Source organism: Periplaneta americana, chromosome 16 (assembly GCF_040183065.1).
Source record: "Periplaneta americana isolate PAMFEO1 chromosome 16, P.americana_PAMFEO1_priV1, whole genome shotgun sequence".
Lineage (NCBI taxonomy): Eukaryota > Metazoa > Arthropoda > Insecta > Blattodea > Blattidae > Periplaneta > Periplaneta americana.
This window is the reverse complement of record NC_091132.1, coordinates 105,425,157-105,443,963: the sequence shown is the minus strand read 5'-3', so window position 1 is coordinate 105,443,963 and position 18,807 is coordinate 105,425,157. Positions and strand designations below refer to the sequence as shown.

Here is an 18,807-nt window from a genome sequence, read left to right as displayed (position 1 = left end):
AGGCTGATGATGAGGCTGGTCGTTCAAAAAGTTGTGTTACAGTGTCTGCAAAGAGGGAAGAAGACTAAGTAGCTCTATCTGTTACCAACTGCTATTTACCACGACCCAAAAACAAATTGATTCTCTAACTTTCTTAAGGAAACTTCCAGTTAACTTACTAACCAAATACCGTGATTTTAGAAGGCTACATTGTTTCTGTTTTGATTGTGATTTCCTTTTCGACTGAAATAACATAACTTGAAAGCACATTGACTTAATAAGATAATGAGTCCAAGGATATATTATTCGCTGTTTTTCAAGCATGTTAACAAAAAATAGTAAAATAAAAGAATGAATAAGATTTTTTTTTTTAATGTCTGAGCCTATGAAATTGTTATCTCAGAACAAAAATTATGCATATGTTAGGGATACTTACTGGCCTAATATTAAGAAGGCAACTTTGGAAAGTACTAATTCATATTTATAGTTAGTATCATAATATCAACCCTTTGTGGATGCCGAGACGTAGATGGGAGGATAATATTAAAATGGATTTGAGGAAGGTGGGATATGTTGGTAGAGACTGGATTAATCTTGCTCAGGATAGAGACAGATGGTGGGCTTATGTGAGGGCAGCGGGTTCCTTAAAAGCCATAAGTATTATCATAATATCAACATATGATGTATAGCGGAACACAGACTTCTGAAGTGTTCAAGGGCGTACAGAGTTTCACTCACTTACCTATCCTCCTCATGAACTTTTCCCTTTACAAGTTACACTGTAAAAAATAATCTCGTCAGTTTCCTCCTCAGCTCGTTTATCATTTATTAGCAATCGCCTCATCATTTCTGAAAGATGACTTATGAAACAGGGTTGCAGTAACAAGAGATGATCACAAGAAAGTGACTGATGAGACGATCAAGAGTGATGAAATGATTGAGGTGAAAGTGACAAGAGATGTTAAAGAAAAGCTAACAACAATGGGAAGGAAATTAAAATTCAAGACAATTAGGGTAGAACGACTGACGGAACACATGAAAGAAAAACGTTCCTTAAATGTACAGTCAACTGTGGATATAGTGAACTCGGTTATAGTGAACAATCGACTTTAGTGAACCTAAATCGTTGGTCCCGACCCGCATACATTATAAAGTACATTAATATTTCCGTTTATAGTGAACCCTCACTTCGGTTATACTGAACCTAAAACTAGAACTCCCCCAAGAAAATGCAATTTTAAAATGGCCAAAATGATAATTTAGGAAACTCTTCCTGCTAAACTTCCAGGAATATGTTCAGAACAAAATCTCAAATCATCTCCTCGTTATGTGCATTGAAAGACAAAGGATTTGTTCAGCTTCCTAGACAGCTAGAAACATGTTACTAGTGTACGCAGTGAGGGAAAAAGGAAGGATTAGTGCTGACTTCTTTAAAAGAGGTTATTCGAAGAATAGGAAGAGAAAGTGTTTTTTTTTTTTGTAAAAGGGAGTATAGTGATGACCAAAGGGTAAATACAAGAAGGATTACAGTATAATGGTCCTCAACCCCCCCCCCCTCCCGCATCTTTGTAAAAGTGAACCCGGGGAAATTCCAAGGCCAAGTACACAGTAGCATAACTCTAGTGGTGCGAAATCAGTCAGTGCCTACTACCTCCATGGTCAGATTAGATTCAAGTTTCGAACTGTGAACATCTGAATGTAGAAGCATAAAGTGTTTAAGTTGGAAGATAAAGTGAACATTATTAGTGATACTGAACGTGGTCTGTCCCAAGTGGACATTAATATTGTATGTATAGCAACGTCAATAGTATAAAAACACACACTTCGGTTTTAGTGAACCTCAGATATAGTGAACGAAATATGCTGGTCCGCAGAGGTTCATTATAACCGAAGTTGACTGTATTTCTCATTCAAGATCTCGTGGTATCTAACCATTGGTTCCCAATCTCAAAATACTCAGTTTAGACTCCTCTATCATCTGTATTATTTTGACCCAAGAGATTTCAGGTATCCAGTATTTCCTGTCCATATTTTTCAAATGAATTCACTTGTAGTTTTTGAGTATGAGCACAATTCTTTTAACAATGTAGGAGAAAAACTGCATAAGCACATGGATGGATAGACAGACAGATTGTATGCCACTGTTTTTGGAGTGAGTACAATAATACCTAACTCAGCTTCTGTGGAAAATATGGATCAGTTTACTATCCAGCCTAGGCTGATAAGTAGAAGGCTCTCTAAACTGAAACCCCATAAATCAGGATCTGACGATTTCGTCAGAGACACTGTATGCTAAAATTGAAAGAGAAAGCCATGACTTCATATCTAATGCATATATTTTAAATATCAATAAAAAATGGTATTGTTCCCTGAGACTGGAAAGACGCAATAGTCGTGCCAATTTATAAGTCAGGATTTCACTCAGAGACAAAAAAGTACAGACCTGTCAGCCTCATCTTTGTAGTTTGCAACAGACGAAACACTTGATTTCAGCATATCTTACACAGCATTGGAACGATTCAAATTAGTTATAATATAATGGTTGGAGGGGCTACTCATATGAGAGCCAATTACTAACTGTATGTCAAGATAGAATATATTCAAATAGCCAATTAGATGCAGTTATTATTGACTTTTCACGCACATTCGATGTAGTCCCACAATATATAGGCATTATTGTTTCAATTGCAAACAATGGAGGTTGGTTTCGGGGTACTTCAGTGGATCAAGGAATTCTTAACTTGTACTCACAGAGTATGAGTGGGGAAGGAATTATCAAGCCCAACAGAAATTTCTTCAGGGATTCCCCAGGGTAGGGTCTTGGGATCTCTTCCATTGCTGGCTTTTGTACATGATCTGCCAATTAACATCTTATTCACTGCTAGCTTATTTGCAGATGATTGTAACATGTACAGAGAAATAAAAAGTAATAAGAGACTATTGTTCTTCAGAATGACCTCAACAGAATAAACGATTGGGCAATGGCTAACAAAATGAAAATAAACTCTATAAAGAACAAAGCCATCAGTTTTATGAGGAAAAGAAATAAAATTATCGTATTGTATACATTAAGGGATAAAACTACTTCCGAAGTAAACATATGCAAATACCTTGGAGTAACTTTCAGTAGCGAATCTGGGCTGGGGGGAGGGGGGAGAGGAACACATCACTAATACAGAAGGAAAAGCATGGACAGCATTACACTTTTTGATGAGGGTACTACGAAAAGGTTTTAATATATCCAAAGAGATTGCATATAAGTCACTAGTTCGTCCAGTAATGGAATATGATGCTGCATGTTGGGATCCTTGCAGATTAGAGCATATTAAGACATTAGATAAGGTTCAAAAATAGGCAGTTAAACATCGTCGCAATAATTCAACATTCAAATGGGACACACTCACAGACAGAAAAACAAGAGTTCTATTATGTGCAGTGTTCAAAACATACAGACGTAAGTCTGCCTGGAGAGAAATAAAAAATATATTGCAGCCGTCAAAGCAATGACCACTCACATAAATTGAGGAAAACAAAACAGAAGATGGACATTGCAAAGTTTTCTTTTTTTAACCATACTATCAGGGACTGGAATGCTCTATCTGCAGACTTATTAAAGGCTTTACCAATAACCACAAATGTTTTAAAAAATAGGGTTAAAAACTTCACTAACAAACAGTAGTATAATATCCTCGTTATTTGTTGGATTTATAGTTATAGTGAGTGCGCAGAACACAACTGAGAAAGTGAAGTGAGTTAAAGTGTGTGTGCATGTGTTGTAGTGGAAGTGCAGTGGGCTCCAGAGCCAATTCAGTTACTTATAGTGGCCAAGTAATTAGATTTACAGTAAAAATGAGTTGAGTTACAGTGAATGAGCAGTGCATAGTAATGTAAGTGCAGTGAGTATGCAGTGTTTCTGTAGTGAAGAAAGTGCAGTAAGCTACAGAGCCAGTTCAGTAAGTTTTAGTGACTGGGTAATGAGTGCAGTTAATGTGTAGTGATTAGTGAATGTAGAGAGAAAATATTAAGTGGAAAGTGTGTACAGTAGTATAACATGCCCATTTATATATAGACTTTTGATTATATATTTTCTTCTCTTTTCTCTAATTTGCTGTCCTTGACTTGTTTTGTTTACATTCCCACTCTGTATTTCTTTAGTTTTTCTGTCACTACGTCTTATCTTTATTATCGTTGCTTTCCTGTAACCTCTACCAGGTGATACTCTTTTGTAGTTAATAAATATTCATTGATTCAAAATTCATTTATTTGGTGTAAGGGATACTGAAAGCGTTTATTTCCTTAAATTTTCAAAGTTTGTTTTTTGGACATCTTATATAACAAACTATGCATGCAGATGCAAAACTGCCAATCTTTATCCTATTAATTCAGAGGCATGGAAAAGTGGGGGTGGGGGGGGGACTTAGAAGACGTATTGATTAAAAGCATGTGTAGGTAGACAGTAGTTTGTACAGAACCAGAAACAAAATTTGAGCCACCTAATTCTACTAAGTTCCAGGTACAATGCACTGCACATGTGTAGTAAACAAGAACACCTAAATGTATGTTACTTGCGGACAATCTTGCGAAGCTTGTTGCCTACATAGAGGAGGACTGCTATCAAGACTCAGCCCATTTTTTAATTCCGTATCTGTACATGATAGCAATATGGCCAATGACATGATTGTCAAGTGCCTAGGCATGATAGCTATAAAATTAAACCCATTTAGTGTTAATTTAGTGCAGGGTGGTACTTACCATCACAGTTCAATAAAGCTAATTTAGTGCCTTCAGCATTTTCTTCTCGGAGAGTGATATATGCAAGCCGAGAAGGATAATAAGTTACTGTTACATTGGGATTATCATCACCAGGGTCCAGAAAAGCAGGATCGTTACACACTGTAAAAAACCAGACAAACAATACTGAGTTAAAAATTGCCACATACTATGAAACCAAAATACAAGTTAGGCTATTACATAATATTAGCAGTGATAATGTATACACTACACGGTATTGTGAGAAAAATATAACATCAAAATTGTTTTTGAGCGTAAATCACATGTTTGAGCTAAAATAGTATCAAATGGGAAAATCATATAGGAAGTGATACACTTCGAACTGTCATATATACCTGCAAGATCAAAACATAAACATAAAAATACGCATATTTAAATGCACGCATAAATAGTACCATCATAAGAACATAAAATAATAAAAGAAGAAAAAATACAGGAGGCAAGACCTGTCCTGTGACCCTATCATGCACCATGGCTATATCACCAATGGTATGGAGAGGGAAGATAGGTTTTAGTCTGAGATGAACTTACATGTCGGTAGATTCGTATAATATTAACCATCATGAAACAAACTCTCTTTCTGATAACTCATTCTTTCCCCTCTCACACAACTCACATGCCAGGTCTTGCCTCCCCATGTATACGATAATAAGGTTGTATAAAACAGTACCTCTACAAACTACCATGTATGACAGCGAAACATGTATATCATAATAACAAATTCAATCTTCAGACATGGCATTCCTAAGAAGAGTTATAGAATACTAGTGGCTTGTGCAGCAAATGCTGCAAAATAAGTCCATTAGACGTTCAAATAAAAATTTTTCAGATTTATTTTTAATGAAGAATACCAGTCATTTTCAAAGTTATTTGCTTCCGTAATAATGAAACATACTCCCTCTGAATGTTTTTTTATGCCAAATAGTTTTTCTTGAACCTATCCACCTTCAGTTTTTGAGTTTTAATATGAAAACGCAAGTAACAATGTCAGGACGATCAGTGGGTTTTTCATGTGGAAGTAAAGCAATAGCAATTTCAGGTCATTGTGGATTGTAGGTGAAAGTTAAAAAAAGTCAGGTTTGCTATGCTTTCGAACAATAAACATAGCATCTTGGTATAGCTGCTGCATGTAGAGCTTGAAATGTAGAGGGTAAAATCATTTTATCCTGCTAAGAGATCATGCTGAAATGATCGAGAGACTACAAAATTTTGTAGGCCTCTTATTTTACCAGTAAGTAATACCTTTTGGTCTTTCCTTAGGAACTGTAATTTTTGTGCTCTCTCGAGCCAATACATTCTCTCTCGAGAATGACGTATATAAATATCTACACCACACTGTCATTAAGTATATTAAAAAGACCCAAGCCCACTTGATTAATAACTATAGCTAAAAATATTTGATTTTTAATAACAATGTTATTATCTTACGTAAGTTTTGTAGTTATATATAAAATAGCCGCCACTCAGTAAATTGTAGAAATGAACATCTAATTTAAGATATTCTCTTCATCTACTTATATACTCGTAACCCCAAAACGTTTCACTTTCATATCATCAGTATAGCATTAATATGTATAATTAATGAAAAATAGTCACATCATGGCATTAACTATAATAACATTTCATTTCTAATGGTAATAATGTCATCAAACCACCTCAAGTTTTGTAGATTTTAATATCCAATACACAGCTGTATCCAGAAAATTAAACATCCAGAATCAGACCTGTAATTATTTTTAGTAGGCCTAAGTCATGAAGTTTTTAATAACCAATTGAATTTGAGCTCTAAATATGTCTGCAATCCTGCAGGTCATGGCCTTCGTGTAATAGCTATTGTTTATTGTAGTATGTGTTTTGTTTTATTCTGAAATGCAATTAGTTCTCAAAACTGACGAAAGATGGATTTGGGAAAATATGAAAATTATGTAGGAAAACTAACGCTTCACTGAAAGTTACTATTTTTCTGAAAATCCGTGGATGCCAAGCTTCAAAATGACGGGTCATTCACTAAAATCCATTCAACCGTTTTCTCGTAATTTCCATTACAAGTTCAAATTTTATATATATATATATATATATATATATATATATATATATATATATATATATATATATAGATAAAACAGACAGAAAAGAAATATAGAAAGAAGATATGAGCTACAAATATTTAACATCAATAATACAAAAAATTGCAAGATCATATAGACAGAATGGATAAAGAAAAACGAATAAGAAAAATTACAAGAGGGGTAAAATATCAAGGCAACATCAAACTGCAAGATCAATCAATCTTCTTAATGTATCCAGCTGTTTGCTGACAACATAAAGTCCACTATAGTCCACTGTAGTCTATTCAGTTGTTGTTTTCCAATTGCAAGATGATAACATAAGGTTATATGAAACAATATTGCTGAGGTTGGATCAGTATTACAGACCCAACCTACAGAAGTTGATGTTAATGATGAAATAAAATTATTATTAACAGTATTATTACTATTATTTTATTACAAAATTAATAGCAAAATAAAACAAACTGCTATAAAATACTTCACTATCAATTTTACTCTCGATTCTGTTTACACTTCATAACGAGTAAATGAATTAGAATTTGATATTTCACGGCACGAGATTTACATTTTTCAATTCCATCAATAATATCAGTCAGTACAATGCTTCTTTCTGTGTCACTGAACTCAAGATCACTAACAGGAACTGGGTCTACTCATTTCATCCTACTTCTCACCTTCACTGAGACACTCAATTACATCGTAATTCAACCATAGTACTGGCAGTGTCACCCAGCTGATTCAGCACTGGTGAAAAATCACTTATCACATCATACTTTTCAACATCACTTGAAAAACGGACAAACTCTAAGCCACATAAAAATATTTACTTGTCTCTAGCTTCACTTACTTGCTGACAGCATAACCTACTTTTATGGATGTGACCAATGCATTAACTAATGTGATATCATCCACCTTGGCAGCAAGCAAATGCAACAGCTTCTCTAGGTACTGGTAATACACATTGAAAGAACTAATCAAACCTTTGTCTATCGGTTGTAAGAAATAAATTTTGTTTGCTGTGAAGAAGTTCAGTTCAATATTTTTGTTTGCAATTTTCACTGTCATGACAAAGTGCACTGTGTATGAAAAACAGAATTAGCCTCTTCTGCGGTTTCCATTTTTCGTTTAATTTCATAACACAAGGTCGAAAGCTTTTACATATCACCATATTTTCCTATAGGCATGTCAAGATGCACGATACACCAAGAAAAGACAGGTTAATGTTTTTTAAAAACTTTTGTCTAAGAGCTGTATGGATCACTAGTAACTTACTATAGCTCTTACTCCTAACGTAGATTTGCAGGAAGTTATACAGTCAGTTTCTGCTCTACCTATACACTACATTATAATTTCATATTTACGGGAATTTGTATTAAGGAGCTTGTCCACCTGAACAGAATGACAGCTGGCATAGTCCATGATGATAAGCGATCCCTCCTCCAGATGTTTAAGAAATCTGTTTACAAACCAGAATTTTTAAAACTGTCAGCATTCATTTCAGAATGGTAATCCAAATTTTTTCGAGTGTGGACAAGAGCGAAATACCCATTTTTCTTTCAGAAATGAAGCCAGTTACTAGTATGAACATACATACATACACACACACACATATACTGTACACACACACACACACACACTCATACACAAGACACACACATACACAAAGCCACACACACACACACAAACATAAAAAAGAAACAACACACTCATATACAGACAAACATAAACACAAAAAAGGACAAACACAAAAATCACACACACAAACACACATTCACACATGTTGCTCTTATGCCCAGATTTAAATTTGAACAACTAGTCTTATTGATATTCATTCTCCGTGGAGAATTATATATATATACATATGTATGTATTTATTAACACCACAATTGAATATACACCTGGTGGCAGTGATATATAACATACAATGACATTACAATAATTACAGTAATAAAATTACTTCAATGAAATACCTTTAAGCCTACAGAAAGAGTAAATTACAGTTAATGATGCCATCATCAGACTTTTGGTAATAATTGATTTCTTTACTTTTTTAAATAGGAAAAAAAAAACTTAACTTTATTAATATTGAATATATAGGTTTTTTTTTTTCCATTTCATTTATTCCATTCCACAGATCTTATATTAGCATTGAAGCTTTAAGATGTAACAAGTCAAAAACTATAGTTACCGGTACCACAAGAGAATCAAAGGCAGTGAAACTTACCTGCTTTCACGAATTTATGTGGAAAAACACAACAGAATAGAATTGCTAATATAGCACCACCAGTCATCATGCCTGAAAAAGAAAGCAAGGATTTAAAACTATAGCCTACACCTAGAATTTAAAACAACCATTTTATTTTGTGACAAATGAATATACTGCAACAATTGTTGTTTAGTCAACTACCCGAAAACAGGTTTGAACCTGATAAGTGACACTAACAACGCATCAATCATTAGGCAACTAAGCCAGGAGACAATGTGGTAGGGTGGCCAGTTCCTTTCCTCCTCCATTGCATACATTGTTAACCAGTAACATATTACACTGATCAGACTTCAGATGCATATAAACAATTGTTCTTCCTCTGACATATCATCTAGGGATATGTACACTTAGCGGCAAAAAGAATGGGCCGGCCGACAATTTCTAAGTTCCAGAGACATAACAGTGCGCATGCTCGTCTCGTCAAAGCCATAGTTCACCAGGTAACACATAACTAAACCATTTAAATTTGCTGTATTTTGTTTAAGAGTCTAAAATATGTAATAAAATCGAATGGCGGGTTGATTCTAGATACATCAGGGCCTCTGAAGAGTGAAATAATAATAAAATTGATAAATACAAAATCAACCGGAGCGAATATGAACAGGAAAACCACGTAGCCTATTATCCCAAACTGATATTAACAGTCACAGTAGCGTAAGTCGTTACGGCATTGGTCTATTGAACAAGTTCATAGTAGTAGCTCAAGGTTCGAATATCCCCCAATCTCCTTTTTTTAATTACAAATTTGTCATCATATGTGTCTCACAAAGCTATAATTATGTGGGGATATCTCTTAGAATATGCCCAAACTCTAATAAATAATAAACCTCCCTCTCTCTTTCAAGCAATACTGCTATCTTAACAGACAACGTTCTGTCTCGTCATTATGCTTGAAGATAGCACAGAAACAATAACTCATTGCCCTGGTTCGCATAGGTTATTCTGCGTATGCTATTCTCCGACGGACTTTGATTGGAGAAATGTCATTTTCTCCAATAAGGTAATTGTCTCCAATAGCAATGATAGTACTGCCCTAGTTTATTGTATGAATGGCCACCGATACGATGAACGCTTCGTGAGACGAATTATTAACAAGTTGGGTTGCGTGTTGGGGGTGGATCTCATACGATGGGGCAGGACTTCTGGAACGCATCCAAGGGCGGTTTATGGCAGAAGTCTACGAACACATTTTGGCAAATGTAATGATCCCTTCTGCCCAAAAACGATATCCAGAAGGAACACTTTTCTCACAGCAGGATAATTATCCGATACACACCGCCAACCGGATTCAAAGATGGTTTACGAGGAGGCGTGATGTCGACCCAGTCGACTGGCCTCCAAATTCACCAGATATGAATCCGATTCAAAATTTGTGGGCTGCAGTCAAAAGGATCCTACGCTCTAATTGGGCAGAACAACCACCCGTTCGGACACCTTAGGAATTGTGGGACAGAGTTCTAGATGTGTGGGAGGAGATGGCCAAGAATTTAGACCTGTTCCGTAATCTTGTGGACTCCATGCCGCGCAGAATGAGGGCAGTTGTTGACGCAGGTGGTTTGTGGACGAGATACTAGTCCACACCACAGGCCTTGTTTTGTTAATATATTAAAAATTGTTTGTTTTTGTTAATTCAATTATTTATTTGTGTTTGATATGCGTCCGGTTTTTTAGGATGTGAAACAAGTATTTCTGTTTATACAGGCCAGGTCTCACCTATTAATAGCCCACAGGTGATAGCCAATAATATTTTTACAAGTTAGGCGTAACGAAGTTTGTTAACAAATGCCATTTCACATTTAAACTAATAAATTAAGTAAAAGTTAAAATAAAAAAATAATAATTTTACCATACCGGGAGGCGAACTCACAACCTCTGCTACAGATGTCAGACTTCTTACCACTGGGCCACACACTACTCATAAGGTTTACTACATTATAGACGGACGACTTTCAATGAAGAGACACCACAGCAATGCCTTGCAGTGGGTTACGTTTACACGAGTGAACCGCGCGATAGAACTTAGCACTTATATCGACCAAGAGTCGGCCCATTCTTTTTGGCGCTAAGTGTACATATCAGCCAATAGGATACAGAGAAGATGTGAGAATTTAGGAACCTTGAGTCACAGGGAAAATGTTGGAGAAGATGGAAGAAAGGAGAAAATGGAAAAACATCAACACAGAAGAAGGTAGAATAAACTACAGGAAACTAAACAACGAGCTAAGAAGAGAAACCAATAAGACGAAGGAAGACTGGATGAAAAAGAAATGTAAAGAAATAGAGGATCTAGAGAGAAACAGAAGATATGATTTAATGTACCGCAGACTAAAATGTTTGGACATCACAAATAAGAAAAAGAAATCCATGTGGTTGATAGAAGATGAAATCGGAAATGAAATAACATACAGACAAGGAATACTGAACAGATGGACGAAATATGTAGAAGAGTTATATAGGACAGTAAATCGTCCAGATGACTTGGCTATAGAAGACGAAGCAGCCATATCAGATTTTCTATTTTAAGGGAAGAAGTTGAACTAAAACTTAGGGAAATGAAGAATGGGAAAGCAAGAGGGCTTAATGGAATCCCCATTACATTAGTGAAATGCTTGGGTGAAGACAAGAAGCAAATTATATCATTATGCAACGAAATATATGAGAAAGGTGAATGGCCTAAAGATTGTACGGAGACAGTGTTGCTACCAATACCAAAAAAATAATGCCAAGAAATGTAACGAGTACAGGACTATCAACCTAATATCACTCTCAGCAAAGATTCTCATGCAAATACTGAACCAGAGTTTATATTGTAAGATGGAAGGACAGCTGTAAGAACAGCAGTTTAGCTTCAAGAACGGAAAAGGTACAAGAGATGCAATTGGACTGCTGCGAACAATTGGCGAAAGATACCTAGAGAAGATTAAAGAAGTGTATGTAGTATTTGTGGATCTAAAACATGCCATAACCACTGGAACTCAAGTGAGTGCTGTAGACACTCAAAGGCCCTCATAAGAGATTTTAATAATAACAGGTCAAAAGACCTGTTAAAATTCAGCAAGAAAACAGCTTCGCTGGGCAGTTGGATTCCTTACAGGACACTGCGCCCTCAAGAAGAACTTGTATAGATTGGGACATAATATCAACCCAGCCTGTACTCGTTGTTCATAGGGAAATGAGTCTTTAACTCATCTATTATGCGAATGCAATACACTTGCTTATCAAGAGCTCTCATCTTTGGAAAACATTTTCCGAAGCTTGATGAGCTATCAACTGTCCCAGTCCATAGTTTGATTCAGTTCATTAAGAACATCAAACTATTGGATTGATCGGATATTATGACGGGGATGTGCAATAGATCTTTTAGGTCGCAGTGTTAGGGCTGTTAAAGCCCTCCCTCTCTTAAATTCAATTCAATTCACTTGTGGATCTAGAAAAAGCATTCGACTTTAGTTACTGCAGGAGTTTTTTTATTAATTCACTACAAAACAAAAACTGGATCTAAATAAAAAACTAAAGATAATATACAATTAAAAAAGTAAAAACCGTAGATTGGAATAAACTGATAGGGATTCTGAAAAAAGTAGGTGTGGATTGGAAAGGGAGAAAGCTGTTCTTTAACCTTTATAAGAAACAACTCTAAGTCAGGATACAAAAGAAATATCAGAAGCAAGTGAAAATTGAGAGAGGAGTACGTCAAGGATGTCGTTTATCATCTACCCTGTTCAATATCTACTTGGAGGATGTAGTGAAGAACTGTTTTCAGTGAATGGGAGGGGTGATAGGAGAAAGAAGAATAAAATGCATCAGATTTGCTGATGATATGGGATTATTAGCAGAAGAAGAGGTGATACTAGAGCTACATGACAGCTGTGAGCAGTAAGATAAATGCAAGACAAAGAACATGCTTATTGGAAGAAAAATAAAGAAGGTAAACATGCGAATACTAAATGAGGCAGTAGAACAAGTGGACAGCTTCAAATATTTTGGGTGTACTATAAGCAGTAATATGAGCTTCTGCCAGGAAGCCAGAAGGAGGATAGCAATGGCAAAGGAAGCTTTTAATAGAAAAAAGAACATCTTCTGCGGATCTCTGGAGAAAGAAGTAAGGAAGAGACTAGTTTAGTATTTTGTGTGGAATGTGGCGTTGTATGGAATGGAAACATAAGACATTACAGCGAAGTGAAGAGAAGTAAATAGAAGCATTTGAAATATGGATCGGAAAGAATGGAGCTCGTGAAATGGACAGACAGAATTAAAAATGGAGCTGTGCTGGAAAGAGTGGATGAAGAAAGAATGATGCTGAAACTGACAAGGAAAATAAAAAGGAATTAGCTGGGTCACTGGCTGAGAAGAAACTGCCTACCCCAGAATGCACTGGAAGGAATGATGAATGGGAAACTGCCTACTGAAGAATGCACAGAAAGAAATGGAAGAAGAATTCGGGGCAGTACTAGATATCAGATGATAGACAACATTAAGATATATGTATCATATTGTGACAGCGACGTGAGAATCGAACTCACGACCAGCGTCCCGCATGAAAGCAGATCGCACAGGCTCCACGGAACATTGAGTGACGTCGCGCGGTGGAGAGAAGAGAGAGGGTGTATTACGTCACGCGACGAGTCCGCGCGCGCAGCTGCTTACGGAGGGAAGGGGGAACGGACCTTCCCGGCCCTTCCAGAAATGTCGATGTAGAGATATTGAGATAATTCTCTACACACCTGTAGAAGGTTCTCGCAACTATGATTTTGCTATAAAAGAGCAGGCGCCAGCGAACGAGAGTCAGAGTTTTCAGTTATTCAGTCAGTGAGAAAGCCAGAGCAAGCAAGCCAGCTGGAGTTCGACTCGAGTGTGCGTCCGCATCTGCGTCAGCATCCGAAGGCCTGAGTTCGAGTGCAGTGGACCGCAGTTGGAGGGACCTGAGTTCGAGTGCAGTGGACCGCAGTTGGAGGGACCCGAGTTCGAGTACAGTGAACTGTCTCTGAAGGTCTGTGGTTCGAGATACCGTGAACTCGAGTGACTGAGATAGAAGAACTGTGAACTGAGAACTGGTAGTTCTGATTTGTAAATAGTGCTTTGTAAATATTAGTTAAGATTAACAGTCCATTGTTGTGCGTAATAGTCCAAGTAAATTGTCATTGTCGTCGGTGGAGTGCTATAACGAATACGGTGTTAAGTGGAGATCCAATTGTTGACGAGAGCGTTTAAGGTGAATTGTAGAAAGGAATTATTGTTGTGACGAATAAATTACATTGTTGTTACTAATAAAATTTACATTGGTGTCAGAAGTGGGATATCGACAATGGAGAACCTACAGCAGATCCTGCAAGCCATCGCAGAAATGAAAGCAGAAATGAACATGCACATTAGTGAAGTAAAAGATAACATGAACAAGCACATCAGTGAGGTTAAGAACGACATAAGTGATGTGAAAACGGAGATGAAAAGCGACATAAGTGAAGTGAAGGGCGACATAAGTGAAGTGAAAACGGAGATGAAAAATGACATAAGCGAAGTGAAAACAGAGATGAAAAGTGACATAAGCGGAGTGAAAGATGACGTCACTACACAAATCGAAAGTGTTTCGGCCCACGTAGATGGAATTGTCGCCATTGTGAAAGACGAACTTAAGGCCGATCTGGATAAATTAAACCAGAATTTTACAACTATAAACGAGACAGTAGCCGAGTTGAGACAGGAGGTAGACCATTTCGACGGAAAAATCCGCGATCTCGAGCGTCGTCAAGAGCAGACGAGTGAGGTGATGGACCGACATGCTGAAGAAAACAAGCACATTCTCGCGTTGGTGGATCGCCAGGCTAGAGAACATAAACAGATAGTTGCCGAGGAAGTTCGACGTGCCATGCAAGAAGCGGCCACAGAGTTGAGGACTCCATATAGTGGCCCTGTGGAACCATCGCCTTCAGCCAGACATCACAACGTCAAGACGCCGAAGTTCGACGGTACGACGTCTTGGGCGATATTCCGTCGCCAGTTCGAGGCCACCGCAGCACATAATGGCTGGACCCCAGCGGAGAAGACTACTCAGTTGCTGACCGCGCTTCAAGAACAGGCGTCGGAGATTCTTCACAGCGTTCCAGAAGATGGGACAGCCGCTGAGATAATGGCGGCCCTGGAGGGACGTTATGGTGACCATCAACTTGCTGCAGCATTTAGGACCCAACTAAAAACGAGGGTCCAACAGTCAGGCGAGTCCCTGCAAGAATTCGCGATGGCGGTGGAACAACTGGCCCATAAGGCGCTCAGGGGCCTACCTAATGACTTCATCGCTGGAGAGGCGGCCTACACCTTCGGCAGCGGAGTTCGAGACCCAGAAATAAGACAACAGCTACTCCTGGCAGAGCATCGTACCATCAATGCAGCTCTGGCGGCGGCCCTCAGGATGGAGGCGGCCAAGTCGGCGGCGGGAGTCTCAACACCGCACTGGATCAGGAGAGTCACGGCGACGGATGCTGGGGGGCGCCAACCGAAGCCACCCGAGCGGCAGTCAACGGAGCGGCGGAAACGACGGGCGCCCACCTGCTGGTCCTGTGGCAAACCGGGACACTTGAGAAGGGACTGTGACCAATCCGGTCACAGGCAGGAGAGAGAGGTGGCCGACGTCGAGGAGCGCCAACAGTCGACAGAGCGGCAGAGACGACGGGCGCCCATCTGCTGGTCCTGCGGGAGACCGGGACACCTAAGGAGGGACTGCAACCGCTCCAGCCACCGGCAGGAGAGAGAGGTGGCTGACACCGAGAGAAACCAACAGTCGCCTGAGCAACGGAGACGACGGGTGCCCACCTGCTGGTCCTGCGGTGAACCTGGGCACCTGCGGAGGAGTTGCGACCGACCTGGCAACAGTCAGGAGAGAGAGGGGGCCGATGCTAGGAGGAGCACGTCGGCGCCATCATCATCGTCCCCTCGGCTCGTCCTGAAACCGGTCGACAGAAGATGCGACGATGGGCTGATTGCTGAAGGACGGATAAAAGGCCGTCCATGCAGAGTACTGGTGGACACCGGGGCGATGCTCACTATCGCCAGACCAGACGTCGTGCGGGGCCTACCTGGGAGGACGCCGCTGCGCCAATACGAGCTACGGACTGCTTCAGGCGAGAGCTTGCCCATTCAGAGAGAGGTCTTCCTGGACCTGACCTTGGGGAAGAGGAAACTGGAGATGTGGGTGTTCGTCGCCAACATCACCGAGGACGTCGTCCTGGGACTCGACGCCATGCGGTTACTCGATGCGACGGTGGACGTCCGGCGCCGCATACTCCGTCTTGGTCGGGATGAAGTGTTCCTGATGGACGCCGAGGACCAACCCGTGGCCAGCGAGCTCTCCTTGGAGGGCCAAGGGGAAAAGCAAGATGGCGCCCACGCAGTACGAGTATCGCTGCCCAGCCAAGCCAAGGATGGGGTGGCGCCACCATAAGGAGGGAGCAGCCGGAGGACCCCAAACGTTGGACCGACTAGCAGCCTACCAAGGGACTGCCCGAGACGAGCAGTCCTAAGGAGGGGGCAATGTGACAGCGACGTGAGAATCGAACTCACGACCAGCGTCCCGCATGAAAGCAGATCGCACAGGCTCCACGGAACATTGAGTGACGTCGCGCGGTGGAGAGAAGAGAGAGGGTGTATTACGTCACGCGACGAGTCCGCGCGCGCAGCTGCTTACGGAGGGAAGGGGGAACGGACCTTCCCGGCCCTTCCAGAAATGTCGATGTAGAGATATTGAGATAATTCTCTACACACCTGTAGAAGGTTCTCGCAACTATGATTTTGCTATAAAAGAGCAGGCGCCAGCGAACGAGAGTCAGAGTTTTCAGTTATTCAGTCAGTGAGAAAGCCAGAGCAAGCAAGCCAGCTGGAGTTCGACTCGAGTGTGCGTCCGCATCTGCGTCAGCATCCGAAGGCCTGAGTTCGAGTGCAGTGGACCGCAGTTGGAGGGACCTGAGTTCGAGTGCAGTGGACCGCAGTTGGAGGGACCCGAGTTCGAGTACAGTGAACTGTCTCTGAAGGTCTGTGGTTCGAGATACCGTGAACTCGAGTGACTGAGATAGAAGAACTGTGAACTGAGAACTGGTAGTTCTGATTTGTAAATAGTGCTTTGTAAATATTAGTTAAGATTAACAGTCCATTGTTGTGCGTAATAGTCCAAGTAAATTGTCATTGTCGTCGGTGGAGTGCTATAACGAATACGGTGTTAAGTGGAGATCCAATTGTTGACGAGAGCGTTTAAGGTGAATTGTAGAAAGGAATTATTGTTGTGACGAATAAATTACATTGTTGTTACTAATAAAATTTACAATATGCAGAGACAAATAGGAAGACAGAAAACAGGAAAGATTGGAGAATGCTGGGTTTGCTGTGAAAGACCTTTCCTTGGGCAGAAAAATATGAATTAATATCAGCCAGAACCTCAATCAGAGGGAAACTGCAACGATTGTAAATAAGAAATCAAGCAAGGTAACAGAACAATATCTGTACATCTTAAAGCATGAAATACTGAATAAAATGCAACATATTCAAAGAAGTAAATTTCATTCTCATAATCTTTCATAAATATCATAAGTCTCCCTGTTGATGTTCCGCAGTCTCTTCAGATCAATGTGTGTTCGCAAATCACGTACTACGTTCTGCTGCATCCTGTATTGAGCTAAAGATCACAGCATCACAGATATAATTGCTGCGCCAGCCGGAGTAACGACCGTCAGATCAAAGAAAAGGTTAACAACAATAACAGACCTGTCGATTGCATACTGTTCTAAAGCGATGTTGTCGCGTCTTTTTCAAACTGCAGGGCGTACAAACGAGAAACACGACTACTTTTTATTATATAATAATAATAATAATAATAATAATAATAATAATAATAATAATAATAATACCTTTATGCTATCTAACTACATTAATTAAATAAATATGTAAATTACAGTTATTAATTACCTGACATCCTAGCTCTCATCTGAACTGCTTCTTTCATTGTTATACTGTCACATACGCTTATAATGAACGAGTCTCTGTTGTTTTCAGAATCGCGAACAATATATTGGCGTTCTATTGCTCTTGTCCTGTTAACACACTTTGTCCATAATTCCGAATTTATAAGTTCAACACATTCTCATATAGTTCTGCATACACTGTCACTACATGATGGAATCACATTTCATTTTCGAACTTCATGTTTTAAGCGTGCCCAAATAAGTTCAATAGCATTTAAATTACAGTGATATGGGGGCAACCGCAAAACCTCATGGCCGAAATCTCTTGCAATTTTGTCAATGACAAACTCTCTACTGATATTAGCTTCTTTTATAAGTACAAGAAATACAGATATAGCGGGGAGTGGATTGGGTACTTCTAGATTGTGTTGCTCCATGAAGCTAATAATATCATCCTTTCTTGTGGATCTATTTGGTGGCCTAAACTGTAGCCTGGAATGATAAGCAGCGTTATCTGTTACAGTTATACATGGAGGGCTAGTTGGAAGATTTGTCATTAATTTGTTTGTACACCAGTCCTCGAAAATTTCAGAATTCATTTCATCATGTGAATCTGCTTTGGAGTCAACTATATTTCTGACTGAAAGGAACAAACAATTTGAAACCCAGCCGTCACTACTATCTGCGGGCAAAACCATAATTCGTTTCCCGCGAGATATAGGAGCATTGAAGGCACATGAGCAACTCCCATCATCCC

The 18,807-nt window shown here is 39.3% G+C and overlaps 1 protein-coding gene across 1 annotated transcript in view; it reads right to left on the bottom strand.

Moving 5' to 3' along the window:
• The window catches only part of LOC138691011 (cadherin-AgCad1-like), a 318,553-nt gene that overhangs the window by 283,893 nt on the left and 15,853 nt on the right, over nucleotides 1–18,807 (bottom strand). The window contains exons 2-3 of the mRNA XM_069812651.1: nucleotides 9,064–9,135; nucleotides 4,732–4,872 (exon numbers count right to left, since the gene is read on the bottom strand). Coding sequence (XP_069668752.1) covers nucleotides 4,732–4,872; nucleotides 9,064–9,135 — 213 coding nt within the window. The remainder of the gene's footprint in view (nucleotides 1–4,731; nucleotides 4,873–9,063; nucleotides 9,136–18,807) is intronic.